The 17,357-nt window shown below is 39.6% G+C and overlaps 2 protein-coding genes across 2 annotated transcripts in view; both read right to left on the reverse strand.

Moving 5' to 3' along the window:
* Positions 1-7,350, reverse strand: part of CAPS2 (calcyphosine 2) — a 31,004-nt gene extending 23,654 nt beyond the window's left edge. The window contains 5 exon segments of the mRNA XM_058420268.1: positions 674-784; positions 905-950; positions 4,063-4,109; positions 6,346-6,439; positions 7,275-7,350. Of these exon segments, the coding sequence (XP_058276251.1) occupies positions 674-784; positions 905-950; positions 4,063-4,109; positions 6,346-6,423 (282 nt within the window). The 5' untranslated portion in view covers positions 6,424-6,439; positions 7,275-7,350.
* A 1,671-nt stretch (positions 7,351-9,021) lies between these two features.
* Positions 9,022-17,278, reverse strand: CCDC107 (coiled-coil domain containing 107). The gene is made up of 6 exons (XM_040063565.2): positions 17,110-17,278; positions 14,393-14,598; positions 13,163-13,229; positions 11,984-12,074; positions 10,789-10,898; positions 9,022-10,196 (listed from the first exon to the last, which is right to left on the reverse strand). Exons 1-6 carry the CDS (start codon positions 17,276-17,278, stop codon positions 9,916-9,918), a joined length of 924 nt encoding a protein of 307 aa, XP_039919499.1. The 3' UTR covers positions 9,022-9,915.
* Positions 17,279-17,357: the final 79 nt, after the last annotated feature.

A 17,357-nucleotide genomic window follows, 5' to 3' on the forward strand; every position in this document is an offset into this window, starting at 1 on the left:
AAACTTTTATAATAGATATTGATCCTAAACAATGTTGCACTGTGCTGTAAACCAGAGTATTAGCATCTGGGCTACTGATCTTCCTTAAAAAGCACCTAAGAGTAGTGGTGATTAAATTTCTTAGTCATCCAGGGGTAAAAAAGCTAATATGATGAGGAAATTTTAACAATAAAAAGAATGCCAACAAATTAGACATAATTCCAAAGTTTATGTCACAGTCCTGTTTTAAAGACAACAGCCCTAAGGGCAAAAAAAACCCATGAAATGGCTGCAAGTAACTCCAAAAGTTTTCTTTTCACCAGAAGTAACTGCTGTTCCATAGAAATAATACTTAGTGTTTGTAAACATGGATTTTGTCTTCAATCATACACTTACTACTATCAATCTTTGTTATTACCACTATTAATATATCTCTTAAAAAATAAGTACAACAAAAGGGTAAGCGCATCAATCAACAAAGAGCTAAGCTATGTAACAAAATCGTCTTTATTAAATATTCTAAAGCATCTCAGTAAAAGGACTGCTAAAAATATTTTGGACCAACAGCACTTGGAGATATGAGCTTAACCAAAAGAAGAAAAAAAAAAGAACTTACATAAGAAAATATATACATGCTTTTCTAAATTACTGCTAAAGGGGTATATTATAAAGATATTTGTAGTGACAGACTGACATGTTGATGCTGTGCATATGGAGTTTGTAATGACATTCTCCACTCTGAAGATGAATCTAGTTGGCACCTATGAGAAGAACTTCCAGTGTACGGTATGTAAGAGTCCCCATCCTAAAATCACAAGAAAAAGGACAAGCAATCATAACTGTTTTATATTCAGTGATATTTTTAAAAATTCCTGAAAACAGTGAATTCTAAAAACTTTTTGAGAAAAAATTAATTTACAATTACCTCTTCATCAGAACCTCCCAGCCTCCCTAGATCTAGGCATGGCACCCTGTAGGGAGTTAAAACAATTTTAACAGCAATACATTCCCTTATTTTTTAGCTACAATAAAAGCACTGCTTATTAGTTATTATTAGGTCCTTCACAAAAAATCTCCCTGCAGCTGGATATGGACTACTCAGCAAGTCTTTATTAGCCCACGTGCTTCAGCTCAGCAAGTGGCCACTGAGCTTCTCTTCCCCAGTAGCAGAGTACCCTGGCAGCCGAAAAGGACCCTTCTTCACTCCTATATTGGCTTCTCCTCACTCCCCAACAGGAGCTACTGCAACAAGATCATAAATCAGGGATACCTTGCTCTTGTTTTTCACAGCACATCCGTGTTAACATTCCTCTATAATCTGTCAACAGAGAGGCAATAGGGAAGCAATCCCTACTTGCGATGCAAATCATCTGAACTTTCCATAAGAGGTTAACACAGTAGAAGACAACCATACCTCAGTATTTTGTTCTGCTTAAAGAAATGAAAACACCTCCAATTCATCAGCCTTCTGCCTTTACTCCAGGTATATTGCAGGGCACCATGAATACATATTTTTTATATTTTACCACAAATATTTCCAAGCAACTCTATTACAACTTCTTGGAATAAGAGACTTCCTTATTTACAGTCTTTTTTTTTTTTTTTTTTTTTTTAATTAGATAATGACAGACAGTACACCAAAATTGGTATTTTTTGACTGGTTGGAAGAATAAAAGGTCATAGTCACATGCACTTATACAATAATAACATACATTGGCTTTAAGGCATTTCAGTAAACAAAACTGGCTAAACTATCAATCAAAGTCCTTGGAAGAGTAGATATTTCTTATGTGCCAAAGTCACTGCAAGGTTTTAAATTTTAAAAGCACAAACAAAATTTCCCATTGCTTGTAAAAGCCCTTCACAAGAGTTTCTCTGTATTTTTTACTGTAATACTTGTAAAAGTGGTCAATAGTTAAAATAACATTTTTCTCCTTTTGCAGAAACATTAAAAATATTCAAGGAAAACAATGTATAAATATGTAAGCTCTGAGTGACACCCTCAGAACAGGATGGAGCCAGGTTCTTCTTGGTGATGCCCAGCAATAGAACAAGAGGTAACAGGCAGAAAATTATGCACAGGAAGTTCCACCCCAAAAAAACTCCTTCTACACAGGTGACTGAGCACTGGAACAGGTTGCTGTCATAGTTTTAATTTCAAACCGGGCGGAAACACCAATTAATGTAGTGGTTTCACGTTCACTAAATTTTGGTCTTGGTACTTACTCTTTCTGTGGGACAGAGACTAGGAGGAAAACAAAGCAGGCTCAACCTTAAAATTAACAAATAGTTTATTAACATACACTAAAAGAATAGAAAAAAAAAGGAAGTTGGAAAAAAAATAAAACTGAAAGAAACTTTAAAAACATTCTTCCCTCCCCTTACAAACTGTTCACTTTCTTACAAAACAACATAAAGAGACAAAACTTGTAATTTTCAGTCAGTTTCACTATCTGACAATAGTTTTTCATCAATTCATTAGGGGAAGAGTCTCTCTTAGAGTCATGGATCCCACTGACAACCTAGAACAGTTCTCTTGTGGGTTTTTTAACTGTCACAAAAACAGCTGCCTGGGGAAACCTGCCTTTGTGACCCTCCCAGGAGCAGTTTCCCAAGCTGCTTATGGGTCATGGGTCTTAGACTTTTGCATACTGGAGTGTCACTTTTTAAAGATGAATAACTCCAAAGCAAAGGATTCTTCACTTCAAGGTACAGAGATATCTTCTCACTTCTTCACTGGTGCAGGGGGCTTCTCATCTCTATCTCTGTTCAAGCATCTTATAGGATATTACTTAGTTCATCACAAACACTTTTGCTTGAATCCACACACAAATCTAAACAAACATCTCCCCAAATGCATCTCTTTCCCATGATTTAAAGGAATGACCTAAATAATAGAGTTCATTTCTATGGCTCAAGTAAGAATAAAACAACCAACTCTTGAACCTTCTGTCCTAATAGTCTTTTCACTCTTGCTCTACTGACTTCATGCTGTTGTTCTTTATGTTCACTTTGTCCTTTCTTACTCTCTCAGAGAAGGGCTAAGCTCTGGAAGCTTCATGTTGCTAAGAAAGATTTAAATCGTCTTCGAGTCTTTGTCTCTCTCTCTGTAGCTCCTGGTGTTAGATGTTCAAGGCTGCGCTGGTGAAGGAGGAAGAACTCACAGAAACATCAGAGATCAGAGCACCCGGGCAGTCCGGAATCACAAAAAAACCAGGCAAGATCATAAATGCCTTCTCAGCCCACCCCTCGGTGTAAATTGGGGTGGCTTCGGTCCAAATGGTGCCCATAGCTCTTATCAGGGCCCAACAGAGATCTCTCCCTGCTGCAGGGAAGTCTGAAAAAAGTAGCTGCTGCAAAACAGCAACCTCTCCTTCCCTCCCCTTCACCTGGGAGCCTCAGGCCAGCAGGCCTCAGGCCAGCTCCCCCCAAAAAAGGGGGGAGCAGCAGGCCCAGCTCGATATTACCTGTCCCTCTCTGGCCAAAGGAAGAAGAAAAAGGACCCACCTACAGGAAATTAAGGGGTTTTATATGGTACTTCCCAAAGTCACAGCTAACAATTTTCAGTGGTCAGAACAAACGCCAATATTCCAACTAACTCTCTGATAGGTTGCTGGGTCTTCCAAAGAATTTCCCAGGTCCTGACCTGGAGAATTATTCTACATTTTTCTATAACTAAAAACCAAACTGTATTAACCCATGACAGCTGCCCAGAGAGGTTGTGGAGTCTCCCTCCTCGGAAATACTCAATTGGAAAATCTGGATGCAACTATGAGCAATGTGCTGTGGGATGACCCTGCTTGAGCAGGGAGGTTGGACCAAATGATCAGTGGGTTAGACCCATGTGATCTCTTGCATCTTTACCCATTCTGTAATTACACCTCCACTTAGCCAAATGTAAATCATCTTAATTACAAAGTAAATAATGTATCAAATATTCTACTCCCTATATAAACCACGGAAAACAGACCTATGATCATAAATTTAATGGAACACTAAGTTGCATGTCACTACAAATGCAAATGCACCATGTTAATAATACACACAATTAAACAACCTGACTAGAAATAGAAGCAGACTTACTCTGGTGGGCGAGGACTGTGTGTAGCCCGTCTATTTGGTCTCCAGCCCTAAAAGAATGACACATTATTATATACCTAGGGGATCCAAAATAAAATACATAGGTCTCCCCTTCAATTTCCCCTGAAGTATTTAAAATTAGAGGCTCAAAGTATCTGTGCAACATACCTGACTAAGACACTACTAACAGGGGGAAAAAACCAAAAAACTTCTCATTGAAAGCTAATTCTTACACATCATGAGACTAAAAGACTGAATATTCATCATAACAGAAAGATTTCCAGCCATTAAGAATCTAGACAGCATCCACATCAGCTATTAATAACACATTAAAAATAACCGGTGTTCTTGAGACTTCGTACCATCACTGTTCACAAGGCTTTAGGTCACATTGTCCTTGTCGGTTGGGAACCAACCCTTAAAACGAAACCACAAGACTGACAGCCAGCTGGTTCACAAGGAGCTAGCTCAGACCCAAAAGAGTCCCCGATATTGGTGTCACTGCTTCATCTCAGCTTTACTATAGCAGTCGTGATGATGATTAGGCAGTTCACTTGATTTATTTTGCAAAGCAGCCTTCCACAGAGATCTCCAAACTCAACTGAGCAAGAACACAGCAAGAAAAGAGACTCCAGCCAAAGCATCACCTATTCCCCTATGCCTTTTGAAAACAGCTAGCAGCCAATCCCTAGGGAAGGCTGCCTGGGACAAACACAAAGTAAAAATTCAGCTAACTGGCCCCCCAGTTTAAAAAAAAAAAAAAAAAAAAATTGAGAACATTCAGAACCAGGGCTAACATTTTTGTTTTCACACTTTTCAGCTTTCCAGAAGTGGCCAAACTTCCTTCATGATCTGAGAGCATGCTAGCGCAAAACTGTAACTCCTTTCTTGCCATAGTCTCGCAGCTGCTCCCGGGACAGGAGTTCGGCAACACTACCCTCCAGTGACTCCAGGACGAGTCCGGGCACCCAGGTTTGAGTGCTCCGCATGTAATGAGCACCGCCACCGCGTGGTCACCTAGGTAAGACCGCCAAGACATCAAAAACATTTCTCTTTTTTCTGTACCATTTCAGCTGTGGTGAGGTAAAGAACACAGCTAATTCTAGATGTTAAAGCCTTAACATAATTCCTTTTCTAGAAGTCAACAAATTAAGAAGAAAGCAAACAAAAACCACTGTGAACACTGGGGGTGAAACACATGATTTCAGCATAATGTTAATTTAAGATTTCGTTTTGCAAACTACCAAAAATCATGTGGACTAGAGAGTCTAAACTTGAACAAGAAAGACAAAAAAAGGGATGAGAGATTAGAGAAAAAGCTACATTTATCTTCTTTTACAACCTACACTAAATGTGCCAGATGTTCTTGTCCACGGGTATTTCATTTTCAAAAACCTGGTTAAAACATTATCAGTAACATTATAACATTGTTGTGTTATCATTACAAAAGGTCTTTTTTCATTCCAAATCAAACTGAAAAGAAGACCAGCATCTTGGCAGTCAAACTCCAAGAATTCCTAATGGGGTCATGCAACAAATAAGGAAGTGAAATGGGTGTTTGGGGGCTGAGGGAGGATTAGCAATTAACTTTAGTTCATGGACATAAAATACACAGTATCTGTGAGAAAAATCAACTGTTACCATCAATATTAATATGTACTTAGCAGTAAGGAGAATAACAGCCCTCAGAATCCAAGATCATATTCACAGGGACTATCAAAAGCTGGCCCTAAAGTTTCTACTACAGTGAACCTTGTGAGGGTTGCACATTCACCCTATCTCAAAGCACAGACTATAAAGAATACCTGGAAAACATAATTTCCTTTCATACTGAACACAGAGCACTGAGATTCATTTTTCATGTCGACCTAAAATCATGGCTTTTCAAACTATATTTTGGGAGCTGTTTTACTTTATTGCTGTCTTGCAAAACAAAACCACAGACACATGTTGCCAGTTCTGTCAAGAGTCTGAGATAACACACAGTACATGTTCAAGCTTATGTTGCTCTTAACTGCAAGTACTAGTCCATTCTTAAATTCCCCACATTCCAATTAAGTCCTCTGAGTAGCATCCACTCTAGGATAGCTGTTTATATTGGAATTTCTCTCCTTCATTTGAGAAGCTGTTGTACTAAACTATCCCTTTCCAACAAAAATAATTTCCTTAAAAGGTGCCTTCTCTATAGAATGGATTTTAACCTCAACTACTTCTGAAGTATGATTAAGCTATTTTAAAAATGTCAAAGTAAGGAAGAAAAACAATCACAAGCCTTCCATTGACTACCTGACATTTCTTCCCCTTCAATGACAACTCAGCCTTCCTTCGAGGGGATGCAGCAACTCTTTTAACCTCCAAATCCATGCAAATTCAATGACAGCTTTCAGGGAAAAAAAAAAAAAAAAAAAAAAAAAAAAAAAAAAAAAAAAAAAAAAAAAAAAAAAGTTATTGCATTAGAAAGAATTTTGGTATTGTCTTCAGCTAGCTATGAAATGCTGTTGGTTTCTCTCTTCACTGCCTCTTTCAGTCTTTTATTACTAACGCTTAAGCAGATTCCTGTTCAAATGTATTGGGTTTGCCTCAGGCTTAACTCCCTCTTTCCCTTACACTTATCGATACCTTCTCATTCCAGTATTACTAATTTGTCACCCCTTGGCAACATCAAGCCTTTTGTATTCTCCACTTAGAACTGCTGCTCAATGCCCTGGGAACATTTCAGGAAGACCATCCCGGCACACTGCCAGGCTCCGAGAGCTCCAGGGTGACATTCCACCAAGCATTCCTGCTCTGCTGGCTTCTCCTTCCACGCAGCCAGCTTTGAACCAGAAGCCCACCGTTTGGTTCCCACCCATCAGACGCTCCATTTTCAAACCACAGGCTGACGGCACTGAGCAGTTCCCACCGCCAAGCACCCTTTCCTTTCCCGAGCAGCAGGGCTGCAGGGCCTGCTCGGAGCCGGGCACAGGGAGCCGGGCACCCGCACAGCCCACCCGCCGAACCCCTTCCCCAGGACACGGCCAGGAGGCTCTCCTGACACGGAGCATCCTCCCACCGGCTCGGCGTTGTTGTACTTAATGGTTCACGCTGAGATTACTTTTATCAAACAGCAACGCTGTAAAAGGCGGAATAAACATTATGAGCTCAGCAGCTCCACGGAAATGATGCCTTTTCCCAAGAGAGGCGCGGGAACACGGCGGGCAGGGTCTGTGTCTCACCGGAGCGGACCCAGGGCGCACGGCTGGCGGACGGGGCCCGTCTCCGCACCGTCTCCACGGTGTCCGCGCCCCACCCGCCCGCCTACGCCGGGGGTGCCCGGTACAGCAGCGCGGAGGGGCCAATCCGAGCCAGGCCTCGCTCCGGAGCTGCGCAAGGGGCGCCTCGGCGGAGCGGGGGAGCGCAGTTCCCCATTACTCCTGAGGAAATACCCTGCCCGGGGCCCGGCCGCCCTTCCCTCCCCGCGCCCACGGGCGGCCCCGCCAGGACAGGCGGGCCCTTACACATCACACGGGTTCCGCCCTCGGCAAACCCCGGCAGCGGGGATCGGAGACCTAGAAACTGCGGCGAGAGAGCGCACGGTGCGAGTTTGTAGCCTGGGTCAAGAAATAACAGCGATCACCCCGAGGAAGCTCAGAGCCTTTCGGACAAGGGCTTCGAGTGTCAGCAGCAGCTGAATACTCGCGGAGGTAAAAGGCACAGCAGTGACGATTCAAACACTGCCCCATGTGTTTGAATCGTCACCGGCACCAGTACCTGGAAGGAGCAGGACTGACCTGCACCCTGCACACGCCTCGGAAGCACAGCACCCCTGGCTCCCACTCCATCGCTCCCCCAGGATCAATGGCTTTGCCATTAGCTCGCTTTAATTTATAAGTTATTTCAAAGAAAAGCCTCAATGAAACTGATTTTTTAAAAACAGCTTCAGTTGTCCTGATGTTGCTGATAGAGCAACATCAGTTATTTTTTAATATCCAATTGTATCCAAGTACCAGTTCTGATTTACCCGTTCTGTGGTGGGGAAAAAATCTCCCACCTCTTGAGAAAGCTTGGCTCTGTAGTCAATTAGTTTTCCAAAGTTAGGCAAAATCTCACTTAGTGCAAAACTACTAACACACTGATGCTAAGGATGTATTTCTGGATGCTGCTACTTCCCAGCCTGTGTGATCCAGTTTTAGAACGAAACACATACTGTTTTTCTACACCAGAATGAACAATTCATTCCATTTCAGTGAGTGACACGATAATAAATTTAGTCCCTTTAAGTACAGTACATTTCCTCCATAAAAACAAATTCACGTGCTATTTTTCTGTAAGAATAAGGATGCCAGAAGAGTTCAGGCATCATAACTGGCCTACTTAAAAGCTATGCAATTATAAAACAGAAAATGTAATAGTGCTGTACTGTCAGACCTACCTCCAAAGCAATTCCTGTCATTAAAGGCTGGCATTACCACAGGTGTGCGCATTAAGTGAACAAAAAAATGAGTAAATAATGAAAGTGTGGAGAAAAATTATTTTTGCAAAGGAAAAGAAATGCTTTTCCTAATACTGACCTAAAAAGGCCAGTTGGCATAATGTATTGAAAAAGATCCTATGCCCCACAGTTCTTGAATGGTACATAGCAACACATCTGTTAATTCTTATGGGGGGGGGGGGGGGAAGGTATTAAAATAAATCAAAAGATCAGATCCTATGGTATTAAAATAAATGTGAAGCAGAGATACAGAACTAGTGGGTATCAATCAGTTATTAGACAGCTGCTGAGTTTAATCAGTGACAAGTGGGGAAGAAATTAAGTGATCCAGTGTAATACATCAGGGATTAAGCTGACGTATTGGGGTTTCCAATACCTCTGAGGATCTAGCTCTGTTCAGAGAAATGGCTTAAATCATGTAGCAAGACATCTTTTATGGACATGCTTTGTAAAATAAAAGGTTTTAATAATCATTGAAAATAATACACATAAACAGGTAAAGAAAATGCAGGTCAAACACAGTGCAGAGACCATTCTGACACTGTTATGGCAGTGCCAAAAAGCCTTTGAGTTCTTTTGTGTAGTCCCTTTAGTACTTAATAGTCTAGGTGGGTTCCACTGGCAAATTGCCAGTAAGGAGAGGTACAGAATTTGAAGGACAGTGACAAGGTCCAACAGGTGCTTCTCTCTTGGCATCGAGCCAATTACAAAAAGAAAGACACAGAACTTTCTAGTTTGGTTTCCTTATATGTTTAAGGTAAGCTGAAACCCTTTTCCTTATACAGAAATGCCCACTCAGGGATGGGGGGTGCATTACAACAGACATACAAAACTAAACATCATTACTCAGGAGACTGCAAATTCAGACATCATTATTTTCATATAGTGTCCATGGCTAAATTTCTCTCTCCAAATAAAGAAACTTAACTATGAATGAGTATCAAAGACAACCCATACTGCTTTTCACACTCCCAGAGAAAATTTTTCCACAAAGAGCTGAATTCATCAGTGCATGCTCTTTAATGAACTTGAGAAAGTCACAGTTCAAGTGGCATAATGCTTTCGTGTTACAATTATGAAACATCTATTATTTATAGTCTCAATTAGAAGATATTCTAATATTTTAGTGAAGCATCAGTTATAATTACAGTGCATTATATACAGAGTAGAGAAATATTTTTATAGGGAAAAAATAAATAGAAAAAATATGTAAACATCCTGAGTAAAATTCTGCTGCCACTGAAGTCAGTTACAGAATTGTCATCGATACAAGCAAAGGCAGTACTTCAACCCCTCTTTTTAAAGCATATAGCAGTGCACATAACTTCATTTCAGTTTAAAGTGCATACAACATTATAAAACGAATTCATAAGCTTTTGGAAGTTTTACATACGCAGATTCCACTCATATCTATTGCGTCTCCTCAGTCCCATCTCTTCTGATTCAATGGCATCTTTACTTATCATTTCTTCATCTTCTACAACATCCAGCTCCAACTGATGTACTTCACATTCACTGTGTAATTCATGCTCTTCTATTTTGTAATCATTATCAATATCCTCAAGCAAATCTTCATTACAGTTATCTTCTCTGTTGTCTATTTCTTTCTCTTGAGAATGTTCAGCAAATGACTGAATGAGATCTTCAAGTTTTTCATTACAAAGATCTTAAAATTCCCAAAAAATAATCAAAATTAAAAGTTTACTGGTAAGTCTCTGAATTCCAGAGTCAGTTTAGAAGTACTTTTTAATTAGTTGTTTTTTTCTCTTTTATTAAGATTCAAATAATGCAAAAATTCCCCAAATTTCTAATGGACCATTCTTAACATTTAAGATTTCTTTTGGGCTCTTGGAAGTCTCCAGTTGAAATGAATATACAATTTGTTGCTAAATGTTTTATGCAAGCATAACTCACAGCCTCAGAGAGCCCCATTTGGAAATCCTTTGCCTAAAGTTAGTTCAATACCAACAGACTGCTCAGGAACTCATGTTCCAAAAGCCTGTTTTATCAAAACAGAATGTGACTGTGTGGTCCATCCCAGTTCAATGTCTTGAGCACCTGTTCTTAAATAAATCGTGATGTATCTAAAATTTTAAATTGGATACATCTCAAATAGGAAGAATGGTATTCCTCTAGAATAAAACTAATTAGACTCAAATTACCTAAGATGCAGAAGCTGAACATTATTATAGGAAGATCTATTTATTCTTTTAAAATATAAACTACCTAATTATCTATCTGTCTGAAAATTAAATTACCTTTCATCTTGTTTTCTGATTTATCCAATCCACTTTCTTTCATCAGTCGTCTAATTGACTGGAGCTGTGTCATTATTTCATCTTTCTGCTCACAAGCTAAAGCATTGACACTAGAATAAAAAGACAAATGTTAGCAGCTGAAAGATTATCTTGGAAGGGTGTGCTTGATAATAACACACTTATTGCAATATTTCTGTACATAAATACCACAGTTAAATTTGTGAAATGTTTAGGTCAAGCTTTCCTTTGAGTACAGAAGCGGGGGGACCATGACATCATACAACTACTGAATGTCACTGAACTCTAACATTGGACCCCCAACATCCAAGGTCAAGTAATGACTACTGAAAGTAACACTTATCCAAAGTACTGTTATTAGTGGTACAACAATGCCTAATAACAGAACTTAAAGAATTTGAAGGCTTTTCTCATTCTCATTTCCTCCCCGTCACTCCTAGAAATTTGTTAGGCAAACTGGCCAGTGAATCTGCTGCTTAATAGCTTCAGCACATACTAAGTTCAGAAGTATACTAAACAAACAATCAGGAAATTCTGCATGTTTTAACCTGTGTTTCACAAAGGATGTCAGTCTAGAAAATTACCTGCATGGATACTTTTATTTCTAGTAGATAAGTAAGGCTCTAACTTCTTAAGAACAGAACTTCTCTAAAACTACAAGGAGTTTTTATCCTAAAGATTCCCTTGTCATACCAAAATAGGCAAGTTCTATTTCACTGAAATACACACACTTTCACAGATTCATTTCAAAACACAAACGCAAGCAGCTATACCTTGACAACTATTTTTTTCCTCAAGTTACATCTGAAAGAAGAAACTCACTCTGCTACCAAAATCTAATTCCCACAAGGGCTTTCAAATGGTATTGAGTTTAAGTATATTTTCACTATTAGTCTCCTTGGTCAATATCAAAGTTCATCTTGTTAAGCCACAGTAACATGATCACATGTCTTCTGCATTTATGTTTGGTAAACGAGAGATTGGAGGTATCTGTGAAAATGTTCACAAATGGCAGAATTGGTATTACCTGCAAAAGACTACAGAAACAGTAAGTAATCAGAGGGTCCTAAAATTGTTCCTCACCTATATATAAGGATCATTTTAAGAACAATTTCTTAACATTTTGGTGAATTTCAATATACAAGAAACAACACTGAGATTTTTTAGAAACACTCACCAGTTTGAAAGTGGATCCAACTGAGTCAATAAAGAATTTAACATTTTCTCTGTCTGTGCTAGGTGTTGCTCCAGTTCTAAAAGCTGATGCTCTAACAAAAACAAACACAAACAAAAACAATACACAAAAAAGGAGGTGGGGGGAGAGGGGGAACAGGAAAGAAAGAACATTGTAAAAAATGTCTTTACAATATCATTAGAATATTAATTTATAATTTTCGTCAGACAGATTCAAAACTAGAAAGCTTCTTTCATCTATAAAATTCTACAATATGAAAAGGGATTAGCGGGGGTAAGAACAGAAGCTTATTATGTGTGAACAGAAGTCCTTTCCACCCAGCAACCTATCTCCCACAGGGCCCAAACAGAGAACACCTTTGTAGAAACTGAGCAAGACTGTGGAGCTCACTTTCCCAGTCTCAAAAACTATGGAGCTGCAAGACTTCCTGAGATGTAAGTACTGTATTTATACTCAATATGCGTTCATGTTTATTCATACCTTACAAATATATTTAATTTTTAATGCACTAGAATAAAGAGGAGTCACTCCTCCTAAAATACAATTAAACTTTCAAGAAAGAAGAATGCAACACACAAGGATGATGAGTAGGCAGTGTAGCAAATCACTGCTGAACCTCATTACAGACCTGGTGTACAGAGACACCGTAAGATGCTGCTAGTTTAATTCACTAAAAATGTGTCTATACAAGGGAGGAAAAGGTATGAAAACAGCATCAGTTCTGAATGTTTGTGACAGGTTTCTCAAAACGGTCTTTATAATTGTTTAGCCACACTGTTCCACTATCAATACAGTTCAGTTCTAAACCAAATCATCATATTATTTTTAAATACCTTATCCCACTTAAACTGAAGAAAACTGAACAGATCATAAGTGACAAAAATATCAGAGATTTTAAAGGCACAGAATCATACTGCATTACTACAGCTGTTTTAAAGAGCATTACATCTGGAGAATTTAAACAAACCTCAAACAAGCATCTCATACTACAGAGTTTTGTCATTCTGACAAATGTAGAATGACATTTGTAGATACCTAATTGCTCTCAGTACCTTAGAAGATTGTCTTCATTTAGCTGTATTGCATCAATGAAAACATGTTTTATTCCAGTAGGAAATAAGCATTTGTGTTGAACATATGCATTCTGAATGGGTATCTTACCTGTTTCCTTTGCCTTGTCTTCTGTACTTTTTTCCTTTTTGGAGTGACTTTCTTCATGTGACTTCATCTTTAAAAAATACAGTTGAGTTAGACAACTTCATCACTATTTGTGTGCTAAAAACAAAGCTGCATTTAGAACTTTAGTGAAAGTAAACGGCAGCCACGAAAACGTGCTAATTAATGAAACTTCTTCTGTGATGCCTCCTTCCTGTCTTAAACTAAGTCTTCTGACTTTAAGCAAACACAACATGACTGGCAAAAGCTGTAAAAAAAAAACCAGCTGCTATTTCAAAAAGAAGCAGAAGAAACCTTCTAGGTTACTGGATCCACTCTCCTATCATTAATTATGATATAGAATTTATTTCTTAAAGTAATATAGATCCTATCATAAAAATATTTACATTTTAATCCCACAAGCCTAAGTGTAAAGAATTGTAACAGACACAATATGCTTTTCATGATTTTTAAATCTTATACTAAACTGGGCAGCCTCAATACTCATTTTGCTAAGCTGTAATATTTTTCTCATACACAAGGTTAATGTGAACTGAATCCAGAAATAAGGAAGATGTATCCAGTCTTACTCCTGTCCATTTTTATTTTCCCACAGGGCAAGCAAAAATATTCCAGGTGTACTCTCAGCTTTCTAAGTCCTGTAGTATCTCTTGCTATAAATAATACATTTCAGGACTGATTCCTTTTAAAAAACAAGTGATCATGTGTTCTCCTTTTTGAATTTGCAAATGCTAGAAAAGGTATCCTGTAATGCAAATAAACCTGCATGTTGCAACTGCATGATCAAATGACATGTGCAAACAAAAGGCCAAGACTACTCGCTGTTTTATTTAACTGTTAATCTAAGACCACTGCTCTGCAGGAATTGTCCACCTCCTTCCCACCCTCAATCTCATTCTGAAGAATGAAAAGGAAGGGAAACACTGATGAGACTTAGGTTACAGATTCAGGTAGCGGCACTGTTTAGGTTCTCAAATTCTCATTTGAGGCTGCAGGGTGAGTAAGATTCTCACTTCTTCAAGCATCTAAAAATATGTAAGCCAGAAGCCTTCATATGTAAGAATTAGATATACAAAATTTTAACTTTGGACTTCACATTCAAAGTCAAAGAGAGCAAGAAATGGCTTTTGGACAACCATATACACAGGCTCAGAATTAGAAAGCAGTTACATTTCCTCCTAACTACAATAATTTAATGCTTTTCCAATGGCTTACCTTAAGAAGTTTGTATGCTGCAAACATTCCCACTCCAAGAGCATATAACGGCATGAGGGTAAATGCTAACTCTCGACCATTTCCTCTCGTCCTCTCGCTTTTTATCTCTTTTTCCATTGCATTTCTCATCTCCTGAATACTCTGGTAAGTATTACTGTCAGAGTTTCCTGGATTCCGGTGAACTTGATAAACTGTCTGAGGACTACCTTAAAAATGAAATTGAGGAAAAGACAACAAAGTGAGAAATAAAATCAGGAGTCCACAACTGGAATTAAATTGTTTTCTTCTTGTGTAATCATCTTTTTTCATCACTCGTCTAAGATGGTGGGGGCAGCCTTGTATCCACTTAAAAAATTAAAAATTATTCTTACATTAACAGAAGCACAGTTTAATCTAGGCAGCAAAAACTCTCAAGCTGAGCTCAGTTTCCTTAATGTACAATTTTTAAGCTTCTTCACAGCAACATTAGCAAACACTCAGCAAATCACAGAAAGATAGATGTAACAAGAAACAATTTAAATCTTGAAATTAAACCATACTCAGAAAAAATATTTATAATGCTAAAACCAGTAATTAATATTTTTTCCTTTGCACGAAAGAAACTGAGTTAATTACAAATTGAATTGCCTGGTCCCAGAAAACAAAGATTTTCTTGAAATACCCTGTGCTGCTGCTTTCACTATTTGACAGTACACTCAGTTTTATATGGATATTCTCACAGGTTTAGAAGTATTGTACTTTACAAGTCAAATGTTTAGCAGGAGAAGATTATACAATAGCCAAGAGATGCAGCCTTGGAAGCCAGAAGTATTTTTGCATGTAATTTGCCTGCCACAACAGGGAGCAGATGCAAAAAGAGCCAATGTCGTTGTTCAACTTAGGAAACAGATTATTTGGTAGTTAAATCATGTGACATGCACAAATAGAACAGTACCATCAGCTAAAGAATGAAGATGCTTGCAGAGACAGACAGCAGGGGATTGGGGATCATGAAGTTTTACACCAATGTCTCAATCGAGTGCCTAGACTTACAATTTCAAACTTAACATATCATAACTGAGTATGGGAATGGCAAGGTTCACATTCTATAAAAACTCCCAAACAAAAGACCATTATGCAAATCACTACTTATCAATGAATACCATAACAGTGGCATGTCAGGAACTCACAGTAATGTAACTCAATTGTACAAAGTACAGCCACGATCAGATAGAGAAAAAATTAATGTTACACAAAACCTAAATACTCTAGCTGATACCATCAGAACTCAAGCTACCTTCATCATTCAGTGCAAATTCAGGCAGGCATTGTCCTTTCAGGACAAGTAGGTTTAGACTTGCTAAGACTTCGCTAACTAATCTAGAAATTACATTTTTTGTTATGTATATTTTCCAGCTTTCAGAATGTTTCATATTGATTCCTAGTTTTACATTTACATTCACCTTTTCCCCTATTTTAAGTTCTACTTTATTTTAAAGAAAATTAGAAGTTTTACTAAAACAGTTACTATCACAGATGAAAAAGATTTCTACAGATCATACAAATAAAAATGCGGCAAGGGAAACACCTTCAGGGTGAAAAGGAGGAATGCTGAATCCTAGTGAAGTCCAGTGTCCTGCACCAAGTTTATCCCACAGAAGAAACAGCAAAGTGAGTTAGTAGCCACCCAGGAAAAAAGAACCACTCAGAGAGGTAAGAATAGATCTGTCTGAATTTTATTTTACACAATGCTGGGCCAGTACTTCAGTAGAATTACAGGCATCTGAAGTGTTTGGGCTTTTTTTTTTTTTTAGGATTTGGCTTTAAAATAACTTGGTCTATAGGGAATATACAGCTACCTTATAAATAAAAATAATCAGATGAAACAGGCCAGGCAAGAGCCTATGAAGCACAGTAAGTCTGACATCAGGTGGGAAAAATACATTAGCAGCTCAAGCCCCCATTTTTCTGCCAAGAGGAAAAAGCACAAACAGATTTGGAGGATTACAGCAACTAGCTATCTCTTGGTTTGAAGCACCTTGGAAGGCATCATCCATGAATCACAGAGCTACCTCACAAAAGCAGTCATTTTGTGCTTGTCAGAAACAAAGGTGTACCTTTCACCTTTGAGCTAAATCATGACATGTACTGACATGGCTTAACACACATGGATACCAAGTTTACTTTACAAGTAGTAAACTCTGTAACCCATCCATTGACACCTTTTCTAAACAAGCATCTCGGACCCTTTTTTAATATACTGCCGGACAGATTTTGTAGGACTCTGTGCTTACATTTACTAACAGTAACACTCGGCTTTCTTATTGGAATTGATTTTTCCCTGTGACACCTCTCAGCTCATCTGTTCGATTGTGCCCCTGCGGGCACTGCTCGTCACACCGCCCCGCACTTCCAATTACTGGGTGTTTCCTGCACTCAAGAGTAGTTTTGGTAAGACAACACACACTAAATTAAAAAAAAACAAGGAAAAAAAAAAAAAAAAGAGCGCACTGGGGAGCCAGAACAGCGAAACACCGCAGGAGGTGGGGTACTTGAGGTGCACACAGGCCAGCTCGAAGCGGTCTGACCAGGCCCCTCCGTCCGCAGCCAGCGTACACCCGGCGCCTCCCGCCGGACGAGGCACATCCCTCTCGGGTCCTGGGGTTCCCTTCGAGCCCGCCCGAGCCCGCGGCGGCTCCCGCACGGAACCCCGGCCGCGGCATCGCCCCGGCTACTACCTCTGCCGTGCTGACGGGGACCGTAATGGCCGGGGCCGACCTTGCCGCCCCGCGGAGACCGGCCGGGCCGCCCGCCGCCTCCTCCCCCGAAGATCCTGGGCACGACGACGAAGACGCAGAGCACCAGCGCGGCCGAAACCAGCACCTGCTGCACGGCCGACAGCGCCATGGCCGCCGCCTCTCCGCGCCTGCCCGCGGCCGGCCCCGCCCCGCGCCCCGCCACAGCGCCCCCGGTGGCGCCCCGCGGC

This window comes from Hirundo rustica, chromosome 4 (genome assembly GCF_015227805.2).
Source record: "Hirundo rustica isolate bHirRus1 chromosome 4, bHirRus1.pri.v3, whole genome shotgun sequence".
Classification (NCBI taxonomy): domain Eukaryota; kingdom Metazoa; phylum Chordata; class Aves; order Passeriformes; family Hirundinidae; genus Hirundo; species Hirundo rustica.

Excerpts from the sequence above, each read along its gene's own strand:
- CCDC107 (XM_040063565.2), bottom strand. The coding sequence starts at position 17,278 with ATGGCGCTGTCGGCCGTGCAGCAGGTGCTGGTTTCGGCCGCGCTGGTG. Across the intron at positions 14,599-17,109 it reads TCCCCGTCAGCACGGCAGAG|GTAGTCCTCAGACAGTTTAT; the intron begins GTAGTAGCCGGG and ends TTCATTTTTAAG. Across the intron at positions 10,899-11,983 it reads TTGGATCCACTTTCAAACTG|TGTCAATGCTTTAGCTTGTG; the intron begins GTGAGTGTTTCT and ends TTTTTATTCTAG.